General features: G+C 34.7%; 1 protein-coding gene across 3 annotated transcripts in view; it reads left to right on the forward strand.

Annotated features, from left to right (window-relative positions):
• Window positions 1-21,178, forward strand: part of BRINP3 (BMP/retinoic acid inducible neural specific 3) — a 397,925-nt gene that overhangs the window by 211,593 nt on the left and 165,154 nt on the right. For all 3 annotated transcript variants that reach the window (XM_003893381.4, XM_009191377.4, XM_009191381.4), the window contains exon 4: window positions 4,565-4,755. In XM_003893381.4, the coding sequence (XP_003893430.1) occupies window positions 4,565-4,755 (191 nt within the window). The remainder of the gene's footprint in view (window positions 1-4,564; window positions 4,756-21,178) is intronic.

Raw genomic sequence — 21,178 nt, forward strand, 5'->3', positions numbered from 1 at the left:
AGAATTATTTAATTGAAACCAAGCCAATTAAAACATAAACAATAGAATTAGTAATAAAAGTGTGTTATGATAATACCAATGTATTATCATTTGATTTTTCTTGTGTGGAATACATATCCTTCATGACAGAAGTAAGAAGTCATATTAATCTGTAACTTACAAGCAAATGTGGATGCTGAAAAATCATTGTTTTTAAATCTCCTGTAGATAGAAAATGAAACCCCTCTTATTTGTGATGATGATATAGACCACCATTTTTCTACGTTCATCTTTAATTGCCTCAACATATATTAGGTTTGTATTATCATTCATATAGTTACAATAAGGACTATACTAAAATGGTGGTCCCTGCCTCTTATTACTTTCCAGTTGTGTCGTGGGACAACCTAACATGTTCAAAGTATTCCTAAATCAAATTGGTTTTAATTCACTGTTTTAAGATGAGCATGTGCTCCACCTTTTTTGTGGGGTGAAGTATGGCTCAATTAGAATCCCATTAAGAAGAAATTAATGATGTGTCATACTTACCTGTAAAGCAAAGACATACATAGAAATATGGTATTTATCTGAGAAGCATTTATCTGAAAATCAACATAGATAGAAATATGATATTTAAAGAACTGTTGTGGGAGATCTTTACTCTCCGTTTATGGTTGCAGACTATAGGACAGGGCTAAAGAATATATAAAAGTAGAAAGGCCAACTTCTTATCACAAATAAGGTAAAATAGCTAAATTTACTAGAAACTTCTAGGTATGGAATGAGTTGATTTATGCAACTCTGAATCATAGTGGTCAATAGAAGAGAATAATAATATATTAACAATTTTTAAATGACTAGATCCCAGCCATATTCCAAACCCTTTACAGCTATCTATTTCAGCTTACAGCTGCTCTGTGAGGAAATAATTTCTGTGCTCATGTTCCATAAGAGAAAACTGAGTCCTGAGATATGTTGTTGAAGATCATTCAGTTACTAAATTGAAACCAGCATTAGAACTCAAATCCATTCTACAGAAAATTTGGTACACTTACATCTTAACTAAAACTAATTCTAAATGTCTGTCTTCCAGGACCTCATAATCCAGTGAAAGAATGCCTTCTATTGGTCTAATTATCTCTTCTGCTCAACAACATATAGATTTTCAATTAATGTTGCAACACTTTGAGTAATAGGAAAATTCACTACTATATAAAGGGAGACTTACCAAAAATGACTCTCTTCACATATTTAAAATGGCCTTCTTGCATCTCCAGGAGGCAAAACTAATGTCTAATTGGTTAATTGGATCAATGTTTTGAATTTAATATATTATTCAACTGAAGGAAATATTTGATATTATCATTACATTTAAAAAAACGTGTAAGTCTCCTTCTAAATACAAGAATCTGTAGAAAACATTGAATGCATCAAGGCTGAACTTGGATGCTTCTTCAACATTTTAATTCATTTTCCAAGTGGAATCATCTGGGAATAGCCAAATCCTTTAGAGTTTTATTTTAGCCATAGTATTGGTTATGAACTTACCAATTACTTCAGGATATTTTTATTATGAAAAAATAGATTTTAAACCTGGGCCAGATGTGGAACAAGAGTTATGAATATTCATCCCATTATGACTTTTTCTTCAATGGTTTTTCAAAGACACCCAAAGTAGAGATATTTGTACAATGAATACCCATATACTCATATGTAGCAACATACTGCATAAAACCATACTACTATGAATATGCTGCTCATATACTATGGTATGAAGTTTATTGATTCTTTGTACTTTTGTCTTTGTAATATATTCCAAAAATTGATTTACATTCAAAATACTGTGTTCTTAAGTCACTTTATTTTTACAAACATGATATACAATTAGTAGCATTGGATTCTGTTTTTAATTTTTAGGAATGGCTTTTAAAATTTGATATAATTTTATTTTTTATAAATAAAGCATTTAAAACTGTTTACAGTGCTTAAACAACATGATAAAATATATTCAGAGAAATCTTTCTTGCAAAAGTGTTTCTTCATCCTGTTACCTTTCTGTATCTGTAGGTAAATATGCATAAATGCTTTTGGTTAATCCTTCCATTGTTTGATGCTTTTTTCCAAATAGAAAGAAATATATACATATGCGTGTATACTTGTATCTTCCCCTTTTCTTATAAAAAACTCTTAGGAAACAGTTTTTATCCACTTTGTGATATCTCTGTAGAAATAATTTTTGCTGCCTTCTTCTGGCTGCACAGTGTTCCACTGTACGGTTGTAAACTAGTTTATTCCTACTGATAGGAATTTATATTGTTACCAAATGTCAATAATAAAGCCACAGTGAGACACATTTTGCATATTTTAGTCAGTCATCCTTTGAAATACATTCTTAAAAGTAGGATTGTGGAGTTGATTATTGATAACTATTGCCAATATTCCCTCTCTGTAAGTTACATCGTTTTGCAATCCCACCAACAATACATCAGAAGGCCTGTTTATTTCTACTTTTCCCGTAGATTTGCACAGGTTGTCAAAGTTTGGATTCTGGCAGATTCCATCATTGAAAAGTAATATACCAGCATACTTTTAATTTGTATTTTTCATGCTATGACTTAGATTGAATATATTTTCAAATCTGTATGGGCTAGTTTTATCTCTTCTTGTCTGAACACTCTTTTCCTATTTATTCCTGTTTTTCTATCTGAATTTTGTGTTTCTTTTTCTTGATTTCTAGGAGTTCTTGGAATGTTAAAGGAATTAATCATTTATCTGTTATATAAGTTGTAAATATTCCCTTTCGATGCAAAATTTGTTTTATTGTGATTTTGTGCTAAAAAAAATCTGGTTTTACTTGTTCTAATTAATGTATCTTTTATTTCCATACTGTGGGATTTTTAGTTATGAATTATTTCCTTCCTTTGTATTTTCATGAATTCTCCTCTAGTACTTGAATGGTTTCATTTCATTAAATAATCATGTATCTAATCTGTTTGGAATCTATCCTTTTATAGAATCATATCCCTTATTTTCCAAATTGCTATTTAGGTGTCACTTAGTAAAAAGTCTATCTTTTTCCAATGAATTACTGTCTCATTCTTATTACATGGTAAATTTCCACATGTACTTGTTATTTTATGGATATTTTTCCTGTTCTAATTTGTGTGCCTATTCATGTGTCAGCCTGCACTGTTTAATTATACAGGTTTTACAATTTGCATTCAGATATGGTAAGATGTTCTCATTCTTGCCTATTCTTTTTAAAAGTCTTTTTTACTTTTTTCACTTACAATTCATTATTGACATGATTAATTTTCCTACTTCCAGGAAACAAAAACAATGATCTATTCGGTTTTTAAATCAGATTACATTATTTTATATTAAGATAAACTGATATATTTTGATGTCAAATATTTACGCTCAAGAGAAAATATCTATCATGTCATTTAATAGGGTCTATTATGGCAACTTTCAGAAGTGATTTACAAATTTTTCATGTACGTTTCACATTTTTTGTGCCATTTAAATGGTGTGATCTAATCCATTATTATTTATACTTAGTTAATATTTATGTGTGTCAGTCTATTGAGTTAGTAATATTTTTATTATTTGCTTGTACCTTACTAAGTTTTGTAACTGTATATGTACAGTAGTTTGTCCATTAAATTTTGGATTTTCACCTGCGTAATCATATTATCTGCAAAAAAACATAGTTTAAGTGTTTTTTCTGACACTGTGATTCTAATTTGCATTCTCATCTATATTTGCATTTTAATATATTTCTTAGCATGTTGAATAATAGAAGCAACTGTGGGTATGTTTGTCTGGTTCTGATTTTAATAGGGATGCCTCCTGGGTTTCCCCATTAAGAAAGATGCTGGCTTTTATGCTTAGGATCCTATATTTTACTTCTTTAAAGAAGTTCTTACCAAGTGGAGTGGCTCATGGCAGCAATGCCAGAATTTTGGGATTCTGAGGTGAGAATATTACTTAAGGCCAGAAGTTTGAGATCAGCCTGGGCAACATAGTGAGACTCCATCTCTATGGAAAAAAAAAAAAAAAAATATTATTCATTGATTCCTAATTTATTAATTCTTAATTAATCATAAATAGTTATAATTATTCATCAAATGTATTTGAAGCAATAAAGGATAGCAGCATTTTTGTTTCTGGATATGTTAATATTCTGAATTATATTAATGATTTCCCACTATTGAACCAGCTTTGCACTATTGGAATTATCCTATTGGTCATGAGATATGTATTTTTAATATTTACTGTTGGATATTATTCATTATTGCTTTAGTCATAATTTTGCATCAATATATATTAAATGTAAAATGTGTTGTGTATGATGATTTTTAGATATCTGTGCTAATTTTACACTCATTTTATAAAAATAGATTTAGAAGTTTTACATTTTCAGTATTATCAATTTTTTTATATCAAACTTTAGGCAAAATCCCACTGTGAACTATCTGGGGAGGTTAATTTTTTTGCAGGGGGAGGTTTTCTGTGACACCTAATCTTATTTGCACTAGCTTTTAAGTGGAAAATGGAATAATTTGCAATGTTATTAATGCAGGAGAAGAATCACTCACGATTTTTGTGGACAAGCGGAAGTTGAGCAAACGAGCTGAAGGAAGTGATTCCAGCACCAATAGCTCTTCGGTCACTCTGGAGACGCTGCATCAGCTAGCCGCCTCTTATTTCATTGACAGGGACAGCACACTTCGGAGACTTCACCACATTCAAATTGCATCCACTGCCATCAAGGTAAGAATGAGTTTATGCTAAAATTATCACCTTCCATTCTTTGATTCTTCTATATCCAAAATGCATTTCTATGTACTTGCTTATTCCATGAATTTAAACAATTATTTTATAAAAATATATTTACAATTTTCTTGCTTTCAGTTATGTAATATATTTAAGATGAATTTGTACGTATTTCAATATAATTTTTTACTTGCTAAGTAGGTTGAGATTTTTCATGGTTACATGTAATTAAAGTATATTTGAATTGTATGAATTTATCTTGGGGTACACAGACTCCCTATACATGGATACAAATTTGTTTTAATAACATCAATTTATTTTATAATTCTCCTTAATTTATTTTACCCATCTAAAAATACTATTCTGAGAAGAGAGGCTTTATTGGGCTTAAAGTCGTCCATGGCACAAAATATTTTTAAGAAGTCCTGCTTCATGGAAAATGACCCCTCAATGTTTTTAAGATATATTAAGATGAAGCCGGGCGCGGTGGCTCAAGCCTGTAATCCCAGCACTTTGGGAGGCTGAGACGGGCGGATCACAAGGTCAGGAGATCGAGACCATCCTGGCTAACGCGGTGAAACCCCGTCTCTACTAAAAAATACAAAAAACTAGCCGGGCGAGGTGGCGGGCGCCTGTGGTCCCAGCTACTCCGGAGGCTGAGGCAGGAGAATGGCGTAAACCCGGGAGGCGGAGCTTGCAGTGAGCTGAGATCCGGCCACTGCACTCCAGCCTGGGCGACAGAGCCAGACTCAGTCTCAAAAAAAAAAAAAAAAAAAAAAAGATATATTAAGATGTACAGATGCATGGTTATATGGGTTTTTAGGAGGCAAAATATACAATAATCTAGAATTGGTGGATTAATATTATGTGTTCACTAAAGGCATTTGACTTTGAATACACTAAGGTTGACTTTATCAAAACTGAAAAGAGAGGAGAATAATTTAGTTCTGATTTTCAAAAGAAAAAATAAAATGAATGAGAAAAAGAGATTGAGAAATAGAGAGGAGAAATTGTTGTCTCCTGAACAGTAAGTTTTAGACATATTCTCTGGCAAATTAGCTCAATGTAATTCCATTTGTCAAATGGCCATTGTAAAATTAACAGAGTCAGAACAGTATGATCCTAGTCTAAGTTAGCCATAACAAAATAATATAGAGAGAGGATTTCAGTGTTTCAAATCTAACCTTTCATAGTTAATACAAAAATGAATGATTAAATGTAACATTCTATTACTTTATGAAACTAAAATTAATATGTGTTCATTTTTGTGTCAGTTAGTTGAAAAGTTACTACTTCAACTTAAACCCATAAATGGGTTAAAAATGCTCAGAAGATTGCTCCAAGTATATCTTTTTGTTCAGAATGTACTGGAGAAAATAAAAGGTGATATGGAAATACCTTTAACTTAAGGTTTACACAGACAATACAGCAAAATTCTAATATTACTAGTAGATGGTGTTGGGAAACTTCAGTAGATATAAATCATGCAATATAGTTAGTTGGCTTCTGACTCCAGGACTAATGTTATATTGAGTAACAAGTATATAAATAGTATTTATGCTGTACAGATAAAAATGTAGCCAGCATGAATGCAAATGTTTCAGTTATTTTAAAAGTTTTGGAAGATGTTGTTAGAAAAACTTAGCTTGAGGTTGCTGAGGAAAACTAGACTTTTCCAGAAATCAGTTTCAAGGATATAAACAGAAACTTTGGTCAAACTATTTTCTAACGGAAGAAATCATTGTTGTAAATGATTTTATTATATGGCTACTTATTTTTGTTGTTATTGTTTAGCACCAAGTGTGACTGTGAAATTATACAACAGTTTTTGTACTCTAGGTAAGAAATATACAGACATATTACATGTCAAAACATAATGGTTATTTGCATATACTTCTCTTCTCCCACAGGAGAAGTATATGGCACAAAAACCATATGTTTTATTGAGGCATACTATTGTATAGAGGCATTGCATTTAGACTCTGTTAATACAAATGGGAATAATGATGCTTCGTTAAGTCTATAACCTAGCTGTGTGGTGGAAACGAGTCCCAAAGAAGTGACACTTACAGGAAGTTCTCAGGAGAACGAAAGAGTAATCTGGAATTTGGGAGTCAACAGACTCACCTGGACAGGGCCACAGGAAATGCCTATTGTCCATTAACCATGGAAAGAAGTTTCTGTGCACATAATAAAAATGATTTAAAGTATGTGTAGAGTGGCTGGAAATGGGGGGAAAGGGGGCCTTACATTAGTTGGAGGAAACAGCAAACAGTGGGAATGATACAAGGTCTATATCACTGTGAACAGAAGTACCCATCTTGTGCTGTAACTAAGGAAAAAAGGAAATGAGATAAGCACCAGCTGGTGACAACATAGCCATGAATACAGGCATAGAAATTCATAGAGAGTGCAAGCGTGAGGTGGTGAGGTAGTGGGGAATGGGAAAGAAAGGAGAACAATTACACCTTTCAGAATTTAATTTAGACCTAAAGGATATTTCCTTCTGAGGCAGCTGTAATTTTAAGTAGCTGATGATTTTGCATGCCAGGGTTAGCTGCAGTCAGGGTTATTATGAAAGTTCCAGGGAAAGGCATTGTGCTTGTGTACTGTGTTCAAGCAAGACTGGAGCCAGAAACCCATGACCATGTGCACTGCAGGAAGTCGACCCTTCTGAGTTACATGAACACTGATGTGTCTGTGCAGTTTTGTGTGGAGATTATCTTTTATTTTTATTACTTATCAAATGTGTCCCTGCACAGGTAAAAGGTGTCTCTCTTCATTTACAAGTCTGACTAAGATTGCAAGTGCTTAGAAGTAAGTATGAGGAACTGAATAGATGGGTGAAGGGACTTTGGTAGGCTGGATCCAAGGGTATTCAACTACTGAAATCTTTTCTTATTGAATAAACAATTTGATGTAAAGTACTCTTGTAGTCTATGAAACCAAGATCTCAATTCCTTTCCTAAATCCCTAAAGGTTCAGTGCATTGCTTGTGTGCTTTAAATTGTCAAACTAAGGATAACAAGATTCACAATTTCTTTGATTTAGTAATGTAAGTTGTGTTTTAAGTGACGTATAGTAGATATTTAATTTCTAGAGCAAATGTTGAATGAAGTTGTTCTGTGATTTACAGAATTTATGAGACAGAAAATTGCTAAAAAATAAAGTAAATAGAGTTGTTATCAGGTAACAGCAAAAATATAATTAGATCTGCAAAATCATGCCAGCTTTTATCATGCTAATTCTTACAAATCACAAGAGTTAAACAATTTAACTATGAGCCAGTTTCTAGAAAGTGGAATAAAGCAATTTGTTTGTTTTGTCTTCTATAATTATGAATATAAATGTAGACTATAATTTGTTAATCTCTAAATAAAAAAACTGACACAAACACCCATAGTTTAATTAGTTGCCATACTCTTGCAATTAATAGCATTTATATCAAATATTATCTCACAGTATTATTTGTAGTCCAATAAAATGTGAAGTGTAATGTCTAGAGTTGGTCATTATTTTCTGAAGCTCCAATTCAATTGACTTAAGTTATTCAAAAAATATACTAACATATTTTTATTTTTAAATAGTCTAATAAATTTTAATGCTATATAATTTGTGGTGATGAGAAAAACACAATACATTATATACTTTGAAAGGATATTTAATCTGTCACCTGATGTATTATGTCATATATATTTTCAAAGAGAATTTTCTTATTTTAATTTTTAGAAATAATGCACTGAGTAAAATTAAGTTTTTATAATAGGACACTACTAAAATATTTTTAAGTAATTATTTTCATAAAATAATTACTGATATGTTCCTGTATTTCTAGTATTCTTCAAATATAGAAAAGACAATCAGATAACTTTCAATATTATAGTGTTTGGAAAGTTTTGAGCAGCAAACCTAGGAATAAGCAGAAACAATATATTACAATTAGCTTGAAGGTCAACATTTCAGCTTTAAAAAACCCATCTTGAAATGATTTTTTAGTGCTGCATAGTTAACGTAAGAGTGTTGCAGGTGATATTGAAAAGAGGCACTATAGCTAACTCTAAATTTACACTTCTGAAATTATAAAATACATTACATTAAATTTTTTAAAGCTATTTATAAAATTAAACCCAACAATACTTTTCCAAGAAGCAGTTTTGATAAGTAAATTATTCGTTATTTGGGGGTAAAATCAGTAAAATGATAATATATTTATTTTTAATTTTGCTCCTATATATATATATATACACACACACACACACACGTATTTAAAACTTACTTTAAGAATGCCCAAGAAAATATGCATGTGAACCATTGATAATAATGGCACATTTCGTATTTTGCATTTATAGGAAAGATCCATATTTGATATTCTTTTTGCTTGTGTATATTTAAGGTGTACAACATAGTGTTTTAATGTACTTAAACATAGTGAAATGGTTACTACAGCTAAGCAAATTACCATACCAAACATCTTTTCATCTTGCACACTCTTTTTTCTTTGTGTTGAGGGCAACTAGAATGTATTCTCTTTGCAAATTTCCACTAGGCAATATAATATTTTTAACTATAATCTTCATGTCATACATTGGATCTCAACATTTATTCATCCTATATAACTGCAACTTTGCACTCACTGACCTAATATCTTCTCATGATCTCCCTCTACCACCTCTCCCATACTGGTAACCAGTCTCTTTTTGTTTTATTTTCTTTCTTTCTTTCTTTTCTTTTTTTCCTTTATTTTTTTTATTTTATTTTTATTTTTTTTTTTGATCTGGCGTGCAGTGGCACGATCTCACCTCATTGCAACCTCTGCTTCCCACAGCTCAAGCAATTCTCCTGTCTCAGTCTCCCAAGTAGCTGGGACTACAGGTGCCTGCCACCACCCCTGGCTAATTTTTGTGTTGTAAATAGAGACGGGGTTTCACCATATTGGTCAGGCTGCTCTCGAACTCCTGACCTCAAGTGTTCCACCTGCCTCAGGCTCCCAAAGTGCTGGGATTGCAGGCGTGAGCCACCGTTCCTGGCCTTCTTTGAGACTTTCTATTAGATAATGTTATCTGCAAACAGAGATAATTGTACCTCTCTGTCCAGTCTGTATTGTACTTTATTTATTTATTTATTTATTTATTTATTTATTTATTTATTTATTGTCTAGTTGTCCTGGTGGTGAGAGTGGAAACTCTTCCTTTGTCCTGCTCTTAGGAAGAAAGTATTCCTTCTATCACTATTAGCTAGGATGGGTTTTTCATCTATGCTCTTTATTATATGGAGGAAATTATATTCAGTTCATAGCTTGGTGAGTGTTTTTTACATGAAAGTGTGTTGATTTTGTCAAATGCTTTTTTTTGTATCTATTAAGCATGTAATTTTTATTTTTAATTCTATTTACATCATTTATTATATTAATAGATTTTAGGATATTGCATAAACTTTGCATTCTTTCAGCTAAATCCCATCTGGTCAATGTGTATATATATTTTATATGTGACTAGATCCAGTTTGCCAGTATTTTGCTGAGGATTGTTATGCCTATATTCAAAGTGGATATTGGACTATATTTTCCTGAGATACATCTGTCTGGTTTTGGTAGGGGGTAATACTGGCCTCATAAAAGCAAATGGGAAATATTCCTTCCACTTCTATTTTGTGGAAGAGTTTGTGAAGAATTGGTATTAATTCTTCCTTGAATTTTTGGTTAAATTTAACAGTGAAGCCAACTAGATGTGGGCTTTTCTTTGTAGGTAGATTTTGGTTATTAGTTCAATTTATTCACTTGTTATAGGTTTATTCATATCGTGTTTTTCTTCTTGAGTTCAGTGTCAAGAACTTAAGGGGCTCAAGAGATGCTCCAACCTTGGCCTCCCAAAGTGCTGAGGTTACAGGCTTGAACCATCATGGCTAGCTCTTGTTCAGTGTTATCTTACAGCTACATGGTTCCTCCAAATATCTATCACTCTCCTCACCAACTCTATCCAAGCTTGGCCCTTCTAACTCTGAGCAATGACCTTCATATTCTATGTCATAAAGGAAATCGAGGTCATCAGTTAAGAAAGTCTCTGTCTTTCGAGAAATGTTTCCATTTCATTGAAATTATACAGTTTGTTGGCATGGAATTGTTCATACTATTTATTTAATATTCTTAGTGTTTCTGTAAGGTCAGTAGTAATAGCCCTTATTTATTCTTGATTCTTAGTTATTTCTTGTGTCGTTATTTTAAGTTACATGGGTTTTCTCTTTTTATCATGATCAACCTAAGTTAACATTTTTTTTTTTTCAACTTTGTTGATCTTTTCGAAGAAAGAGCTTTTAGTTTCATTGATTTTTCTCTATTTTTCAAGTAAGCTAATATTTGAAAAGCTCTTAAAACAATAACTAGCTCAGTATTTGGGTGGGAGTGTCCTGTTTTTCTGGGCATGGTCTTAGCAAATGGCACAACAAGAGATTATATACGGCGCCTGGCTTGGTAGGACCCACGCCCAGGGAGCCTTGCTCACTGCTAGCGCAGCAGACTGACAGAAGGAGGGGCATCCACCATTGCTGAGGCTTGAGTAGGTAAACAAAGAAGTCTGGGAAGCTCGAACTGGGCAGAGCCCACCGCAGCTCAGCAAGCCCTGCTGCCTCTGTGGGATCCACCTCTGGGGGCAGTACATAGAAAAACAAAAGGCAGCAGAAACTTCTCCAGAGTTAAACGTCCCTGTCTGACAGCTCTGAAGAGAGCAGTGGTTCTCCCAGCATGGTGTTTGAGCTTGGAGAACAGACAGATTGCCTCAGACACCTCCCAGTAGGGGCCAACTGACACCTCATACAGGCAAGTGCCCCTCTGGGATGAAGCTTCCAGAGGAAAGATCAGGCAGCAATATTTGTTGTTCTGCAGCCTCCTCTGGTGATACCCAGACAAACAGCGTCTGCAATGGACCTCTAGCAAGCCCCAGCAGACCTGCAACTGAGGGACCTGACTGTTAGAAGGAAAACTAACAAACAGAAAGGAATAACATCAACATCAACATCAACAAAAAGGACATCCACACAAAAACACCATCTCTAGGTCACCATCATCAAAGACCAAAGGTAGATAAAACCACAAAGATGGGGAGAAACCAGAGCAGAAAAGCTGAAAATTCTAAAAACCAGAGCGCCTCTTCTTCTCCAAAGGATCGCAGCTCTTCGCAGAAACGGAACAAAGCCTGACGAAGAATGACTTTGACAAGCGGACAAAAGTAGGCTTCGGAAGGTCGATAATAACAAACTTATCTGAGCTAAAGGAGGATGTTCGAACCCATCACAAGGAAGCTAAAAACCTTGAAAAAAGATTAGACGAATGGCTAGCTAGAATTAACAGTGTAGAGAAGACCTTAAATGACCAGATGGAGCTGAAAATCATGGCAGGAGAACTACGTGATGCATGCACAAGCTTAGCTAATTAGACCAAGTGGAAGAAAGGGTGTCAGTGATTGAAGATCAATTTAATGAAATAAAGCGAGAAGAGAAGTTTAGAGAAAAAAGAGTTAAAAGAAATGAACAAAGCCTCCAAGAAATATGGGACTATGTGACAAGGCCAAATCTGCATTTGATTGGTGTACCTGAAAGTGACAGAGACAATGGAACCAAGTTGGAAAACACTCTTCAGGATATTACCCAGGAGAACTTCCCCAACCTAGCAAGTCAGGCCAACATTCAAATTCAGGAAATACAGAGAACACCACAAAGATACTCCTAAAGAAGAACAACCCCAAGACACATAATTGTCAGATTCACCAAGGTTGAAATGAAGAAAAAAATATTAAGGGCAGCCAGAGAGAAAGATTGGGTTATCCACAAAAGGAAGCCCATCAGACTAACAGCAGATCTCTCTGCGGAAACTCTACAAGCCAGAAGATAGTGAGAGCCAATATTCAACATTCTTAAAGAAAATAATTTTCAACCCAAAATTTAATATACAGTTCAAACTAAACTTCGTAAGTGAAGGAGAAATAAAATCATTTACAGACAAGCAAATGGTGAGAGATTTTGTCACCACTAGGCCTGCCTTACAAGAGCTCCTGAAGGAAGCACTGCACATGGAAAGGAACAACTGGTGGCAGCCACTGCAAAAACATGCCAAATTATAAAGATCGTCAACACTAGGAAGAAACTGCATCAACTAATGGGCAAAATAACCAGCTAACATCATAATGAAAGGATCAAATTCACACATAACAATATTAACCTTAAATGTAAATAGGTTAAATGCCCCAATTAAAAGACACAGACTGGCAAATTGGATAAAGAGTGAAGACCCATCAGTGTACTGTATTTAGGAGACCCATCTCATATGCAGAGACACACATAGGTTCAAAATAAAGGGATGGAAGAAGCTCTACCACGCAAATGGAAAGAAAAAAAATATAAAAAGCAGGGGTTGCAATCCTAGTCTCTGGTAAAACAGACTTTAAACCAACAAATATCAAAAGAGACAAAGAATGGCATTACATAATGGTAAAGGGATCAATTCAACAAGAAGAACTGACTATCCTAAATATATACGCACCCAATACGGGAGCACCCAGATTCATAAAGCAAGTCCTTAGAGACTTACAAAGAGATTTAGATTCCCATACAATAATAATGGGAGACTTTAACACCCCACTGTCAATATCAGACAGATCAACGAGACAAAAGGTTAATAAGGATATCTGGGACTTGAACTCAGCTCTACATCAAGCAGACTCAAGAGACATCTACAGAACTCTCCACCCCAAATTAACAGAATATACATTCTTCTCAACACCACATCACACTTATTCCAAAATTGATCACGTAGTTGGAAGTAAAGCACTCCTCAGCAAGTGTAAAATAACAGAAATCACAACAAAGTGTCTCTCAGACTACAGTGTAATCAAATTAGAACTCAGGATTAAGAAACTCACTCAAAACCACACAACTACATGGAAACTGAACAACCTGCTCCTTAATGACTACTTGGTAAATAATGAAATTAAGGTAGAAATAAAGATGTTCTTTGAAACCAATGAGAACAAAGACACAATGTACCAGAAACTCTGGGAAACATTTAAAGCAGCGCATAGTGGGAAATATATAGCACTGAATGCCCACAAGAGAAAGCAGGTAAGATCTAAAATCAACACCCTAACATCACAATCAAAAGAACTAGAGAAGCAAGAAGAGCCACATTCAAAAGCTAGCGGAAGGCAAGAAGTAACTAAGATCAGAGCAGAACTGAAGGAGATAGAAACACAAAAATATCCTTCAAAAAATCAATGAATCCATGGGCTGGTTTTCTGAAAAGATCAACAAAGTTGAAAGACCACTAGAAAGACTAATAAAAAAGAAAAGAGAGAATAATCCAAATAGATGAAATAAAAAAAAAAAAAAAAGATAAAAGGGATACCACTGATCCCACAGAAGCACAAACTACCATCTGAGAATACTATAAACACCTCTACGCAAATAAACTAGACAATCTAGAAGGAATGGATAAATTCCTGGACACATACACCCTCCCAAGACTAAACCAGGAAGAAGTTGAATCCCTGAATAGAACAATAACAGGCTCTGAAATCGAGGCAATAATTAATAGCCTACCAACCAAAAAATGTCCAGGACCACACAGATTCACAGCCAAATTCTTCCAGGGGTACATGGAGGTACTGGTACCATTCCTTCTGAAACTATTCCAATCAATAGAAAAAGAGAGAATCCTCCCTAACTCATTTTATGAGGCCAGCATCATCCTGATACCAAAGCCTGGCAGAGACACAACAAAACAAGAGAATTTTAGACCAGCATGCTGATGAACGTCTATGTGAAAATCTTCAATAAAATACTGGCAAACCAAATCCAGTAGCACGTCAAAAAGCTTATCCACCACAATCAAGTCAGCTTCATCCCTGGGATGCAAGGCTGCTTCAACATACACAAATCAATAAGTGTAATCCATCACATAAACAGAACCAATGAAAAGAATCACATGATTATCTCAATAGATGCAGAAAGGCCTTCGACAAAATTCAGCAGCCCTTCATGCTAAAAACTTTCAATAAACTAGGCACTGATTGAACATATCTCAAAATAATAAGTTATTTATAACACACTCACAGCCAATATCATATTGAATGGTGTAGAACTGGAAGCATTCCTTTTGAAAACTGGCACAAGACAGAGATGCCCTCTCTCGCTGCTGCTATTCAACATAGTGTTGGAAGTTCTGACCATGGCAGCCAGGCAAGAGGAAGAAATAAATGTTATTCAATTAGGAAAATAGGATGTCATATTAGCCTGTTTGCAGATAACATGATTGTATATTTAGAAAACCCAGTTATCTCAGCCGAAAATCTCCTTAATCTGATAAGCAACTTCAGCAAAGTCTCAGGATACAAAATGAATGTGCAAAAACCACAAGCATTCCTACACTCCAATAATAGAGAGGCAAATCATGAGTGAACTCCTATTCACAATTGCTACTCAGAGAATAAAATACCTAGGAATCCAACTTTCAAGAAATGTGAAGGACCTCTTCAAGGAGAACTACAAACCACTGCTCAAAAAAATAAAAGAGGACACAAACCAGTGGAAGAACATCCCATGCTCATGCATAGGAAGAATCAATATCGTGAAAATGGCCATACTGCCCAAGGTAATTTATAGATTCAATGCCATCCCCATTAAGCTACCAATGACTTTCTTCACAGAATTGTAAAAATCTACTTTAAAGTTCACATGGAGCTAAAAGAGAGCCTGCATTGCCAAGACAATCCTACACGAAAAGAACAAAGCTGGAGGAATCACGCTGCCTGACTTCAAACTATATTACAAGGCTACAGTAACCAAAACAGCATGGTACTGGTACCAAAACAGATATATAGACCAATGGAACAGAACAGATGCCTCAGAAATAACACCACACATCTACAACCATCTGATCTTTGACAAACCTGAGAGAAACAAGAAATGGGGAAAGGATTCCCTATTTAATAAATGGTGCTGGGAAAACTGGCTAGCCATATGTAGAAAGCTGAAACTGGATCCCTTCCTTACGCCTTATACCAAAATTAATTCAAGATGGTTTAGATACTTAAATGTTAGACCTAAAACCATAAAAACCATAGAAGAAATTCTAGGCAATACCATTCAGGACATAGGCATTGGCAAGGACTTCATTACTAAAACACCAAAAGCAACGGCAACAAAAGCCAAAAATGACCAATGGGATCTAATTAAAGTAGAGAGCTTCTGCACAGCAAAAGAAACTACCATCAGAGTGAACAGGCAACCTACAGAATGGGAGAAAATTTTTGCAATATACCCATCTGACAAAGGGCTAATGTCCAGAATCTACAAAGACCTTAAACAAATTTACAAGAAAAAAACAAACAACCCCATCAAAAAGTGGGACAAGGTTACGAACAGACACTTCTCAAAAGAAGACATTTATGTGGCCAACAGACACATGGAAAAATGCTCATCATCACTGGTTGTCAGAGAAATGCAAATCAAAACCACAATGAGATACCATCTCACACCAGTTAGAATGGCAATCATTAAAAAGTCAGGAAATAACAGGTGCTGGAGAGGATGTAGAGAAATAGGAACGCTTTTACACTGTTGGTGGGAGTGTAAACTATTTCAACCATTGTGGAAGACAGTGTGGGGATTCCTCAAGGATCTAGAACGAGAAATACCATTTGACCCAGCGATCCCATTACTGGGTATATGCCCAAAGGGTCATAAATCATGCTATTTTAAAGACATATCCACACGTATGTTTATTGTGGCACTATTCACAATAGCCAAGACTTGGAACCAACCCAAATGTCCATCAACGATAGACTGGATTAAGAAAATATGGCACATATACACCATGGAATACTATGCAGCTGTAAAAATATATGAGTTAATGTCCTTTGCAGGGACATGGATACAGCTGCAAACCATCATTCTGAGCAAAGTATCACAAAGACAGAAAACCAAACACTACGTGTTCTCGCTCATATGTGGGAATTGAACAATGAGAACACTTGGACACAGGGCGGGGAACATCACACCCTGGGGCCTCTCGTGGGGTGGGGTCATGGGGGAGGGATAGCATTAGGAGGAATACCTAATGTAAATGACGAGTTAATGGGTGCAGCAAACCAACATGGCACATGTATACCTAAGTAATAAACCTGCACGTTGTGCACATGTACCCTAGAACTTAAAGTTTAATAATAATAATTAAAAAACACTAGCATCTTTAAGTGCTAAAAGTCATAAGCTTTATTATGCATCATAATGTTAATGAGCACTTATTTTATTACAGAAGTAGTTCATTATCTCATCTCTCCAATCAGAGCTCAGTATAAGATAGGAGCTCAATAAATGCTAATTGAAATTAAATGAACCTAACTCAGCATGAGCAGAATCGATGATGTTGTGGCAATCAGAAACTGAAGCAATCCCAGTGTTTCAGATTGCTAAAATTAGGTAAGTGGTAACAACTTTAGCATGGATACTGAAACAGCTTTGAAAAGTTTCACAGGAATCCCCAATAGGACTTAAGCTTTCTACATCCTCATATTTCTTCTTCTTCAGTGTAGTGGAGTAACAGCTCTTTTAGTAAGCAGAAAGAAAACTCAGTACTCTCTTTTGTAAACACCTTATTTTTAACAACACACAGTTGCTATCTATTTTCATAATAATTCTGTATATTCTACATCATAGTCTCCAAAGCATCAAGATCACAGCACAACTAAACTAGGAAATCCCATCAGTGTAACCAATAGGTAAAACTCTTTGGCAGAATCTCTCTCATTTTGAAATGCTCGCAGCACTGAGCATGGAACACAGCAGCGTTGTACACACTGACACTCAACAAATATTTGTTAAATGCATTTTGGTGAATTTGTGAAATATCAGCTGCCAGTAATAAAGGTGCCTACAAGGAAAAAAAAATCTTTATAAACTATATACAGAGTGACTTTTTATTAAATCTGTGTTACAGTGTATATGACAAACCTTCAGTAGAGAGACTTGTGTTCTCTCATCTATTGAATGAATAAGAACTCAATGTTTTAAAAATCATCTTTTTATTAATCATCATCTTTTTATTAATCATCTTTTTATTAATCAGTGTGTGAATAAAGAGAAAAACTGGATTAGTTTACCTACATTTGATCAGATCTCTGGTAAATAAAGAAACTATTTGTTGGTTTTGAAATGTATGAGCAAAGGCCGGGCGCGGTGGCTCAAGCCTGTAATCCCAGCACTTTGGGAGGCCGAGGTGGTGGGATCACAGTCAGGAGATGAGACCACATCCCACAAGCTAACACTGAGGGTGAAACCCCGTCTCTACTAAAAATACAAGAGAAAATTGGCAGGGGCCGAGGTGGCTGAGGGGCAGCCTGTAGTCCCAGCCTTTACTCAGGAGGCTGAGCAGGAGAATGGCTGAACCGAGTAGACTTGCAGTGAGCCGAGGTCAGCCACTACACTCAACCCTGAGACACAGAGCAAGACTCCGTCTCAAAAAAAAGAAATGTATGAGCATGGTTTATGAGCCATCTCTTTTTATGTTATTGTTGTTATTATTAAAGAGTACTGTTAAATATCATATTAAGTGAAATGAAAAAATACCTTTGCATTCTAACCCTCCCATATTGTTCTGAAATTGATTTATCTACCTGGCAGTAGATATTACACAGTCATTATTAGACATAAATGCTTTTCCTCAATTTCTTTTATCGCATTCCTAGGAAGAGAGTTAAATGTTTGACAGAAGTATCTCCTTATTTCCCATTTCTGTACACAATTTGTACAAACCCCTTGGTTCAGCATGGCATATGATATCAGAAATAGGCCAAAGACAAGAGAAATGAAGAGTTCTAATTCTGGAGCAACATGGCCCTAGGTTGGTGTCTCAATCTCACTACGTATTGATTGTGTGATTTTGCTCAATTAACTGTCATCTCTATGTATTAGTTTAATAATCTGTAAAAGAAAGATAATAATAGCACTTACATCATAAGGTTGTCAGGAAAATATGGAGAGTTAATATTTTTACGGTGCTTAGAACAGTACCTGGCACATATTAAGTGCTTTATAAAAGTTATTTTTAAAAATTATGCTCATAGTTATAAGTACAAGTTCAAGCAAATACATAGGACTCAGGAATAAGCTCTAACACAGAAAAATAACTTGGTCAGAGAGTAGAAATTTCAAAATTCTTTTACTTTTTCCAAAAGAAACCAATTGCTAAAAAGGGAACCCAGTTAAGGGTGTTTTACTTTTTAAAATTGTATTATTATTATTATTATTATTATTATTATTATTATTATTATTTATAGAGATGGGGTCTCACTATGTTTTCCAGCCCGGTCTCGAACTCCTGGCCTCAAGAGATCCTCCCATCTTGACTTCCCAATTTGTTGGTATTACGGGGACGAGCCACTATGCCAAGTTAAGGGCATATTCCTTATTAAAACCACACTACAATACAAGAACCCTGTATTAAAATTTATGAAAATGTACTGAACCTGACATTCAGGCTAAGTTTTCTGGTGAATATATGTATTTCCACCCATAATCACTGGAGAGTGGTTGGAAAAGTGTTTGGTAGGACATTCTAAGGTTCTGCTTCCCATATGTCAAAGAATGAAATGAATTCAGGAATCCAAACATTTGACAACTCTCTTTATTTGAGTGGTCACTTAAAATTTTGCCAAGATTATTGTCAAAAATTATTGGTACTAGTATTAGGTCTAGGTGTTCTTGACTTCCCTTTTGTCTGCTTAACAAAGGTTTATTTTTCATGACTAAATGAGATAAAAGAAAGTTTGATTTCCCTATCCACAAATGATATAAATTTTTAATTTCATCACTTGGGAAAGTGATGAAAATCCTAGGAAAGGCCATCTTCAAAATACATCTTTTATTGATTTTAATATTTCTAGATTTACAGAAAAAGTATATGGTACGATGTATGGTATGAGGGAATGGATGTCCTAAATACAATTTTCTGTCAATTTAGCATGACATAGGGACGGCATCGTGATAGCAATTTTAACATTCGTGTTAGTAGTATCTTAGAAGGAAATGGCTAGTTATGTCACGATTTTAAAAATTTCCAGTGTGGTTGAAAACACACAGGTTTATTTTGCACTCATGTTACATATCTGTTGCAAACTAACTGTGGCTATGTACAGTTACACTAAAAGCCAGCTAACAGAGGACCACTTCTTGAGTCCTTTCTAGCAAAGGGAAAAGTGGAAAATTCACACGCAGATGATGTTTTTTAAAGATTATCTTTAAGAGTGGCATTTGTTACTTCAGCTTGTTTTCATGCCAGTGGTCAAAGTAAGTCATATGGTCAATCCTGCGGTTAGATGATGAGACATTGACATAATAAGGGCTGCCCTGAGCCCAGACAATTGTCTAGAACTTGGACCAACAAGCATTTTTGGAGGGTGGATTATCTTATCCCTGACAGCATTTAAAATTGCCAATCCATGCTAATAATGGAAAGCAGTCTAGTTTTATTTTTATGAATATTATCTAAAAATTATCTGCACACAGTACACTCTTTTATTACCTACATATCAGATAGCTGGATTTCACTACCCTGATTTTGATACTCATTGGAGAGAAGATCTATTCTTTCCCTAGAGGAAGTTGTCCCATATTTGGAAAATGGGCATCAGAAAATGTTTTGACCACCAATACAACTTATCACAATGGCTTAAATGGAAATATAAACTGTAGCAATAGAAGCATAGATATTAGTGATGGTCTAAGGAATAGAGGCAAAACACATTAGAGGCCTCTGAAAGAAGAGACTTCATTCTCTGGGTCAGAGAATGTTTTCTTACATGCTAATAAATAATTTTGCATGTGATGCAATTTTTATTAATGAAGTATTGACATATAAGAAATTTCATCAAAGAAGAACGTATGTTTTGTCTATTTTATATTTTATCAAGCATCAACTCTAAACTGACCAAAACTAAGTTATTTTCTACCATAATCAGTAACTGAAAATGTTTCCTTCAGTTTATCACATTTATATCAAATTATAAATGGTTACAAATAACTCTTTGTATGCCATTTTTCCTTTTATTCTCTGTATCTAATCAGTGAATGGGTTTTGTAGATTTCTCTGGTTTCCATTCCTTCCCTTCTATTCCTAATAGGAACTAGTTCGGGCACTACACATTGTATAACTTCTAGTTTTGTTTATTATCATGCAAATGCAGCTTTCATACTCTTCCAAGCTAAATTCGTACAATACTATCTTAAACCATACCTCAGAACCGCTCAATTCTTGGAGAGTCTCTTATTTCCTTTTACATATAATAATCTCTACAAATGAATGATGCAATACCCCTGACCCCATCCTATTCAACCATTTCATCACTGACTTGAGTAATGACATAAAGGACAGGCTTAT

Source organism: Papio anubis, chromosome 1, assembly GCF_008728515.1.
Source record: "Papio anubis isolate 15944 chromosome 1, Panubis1.0, whole genome shotgun sequence".
Lineage (NCBI taxonomy): Eukaryota > Metazoa > Chordata > Mammalia > Primates > Cercopithecidae > Papio > Papio anubis.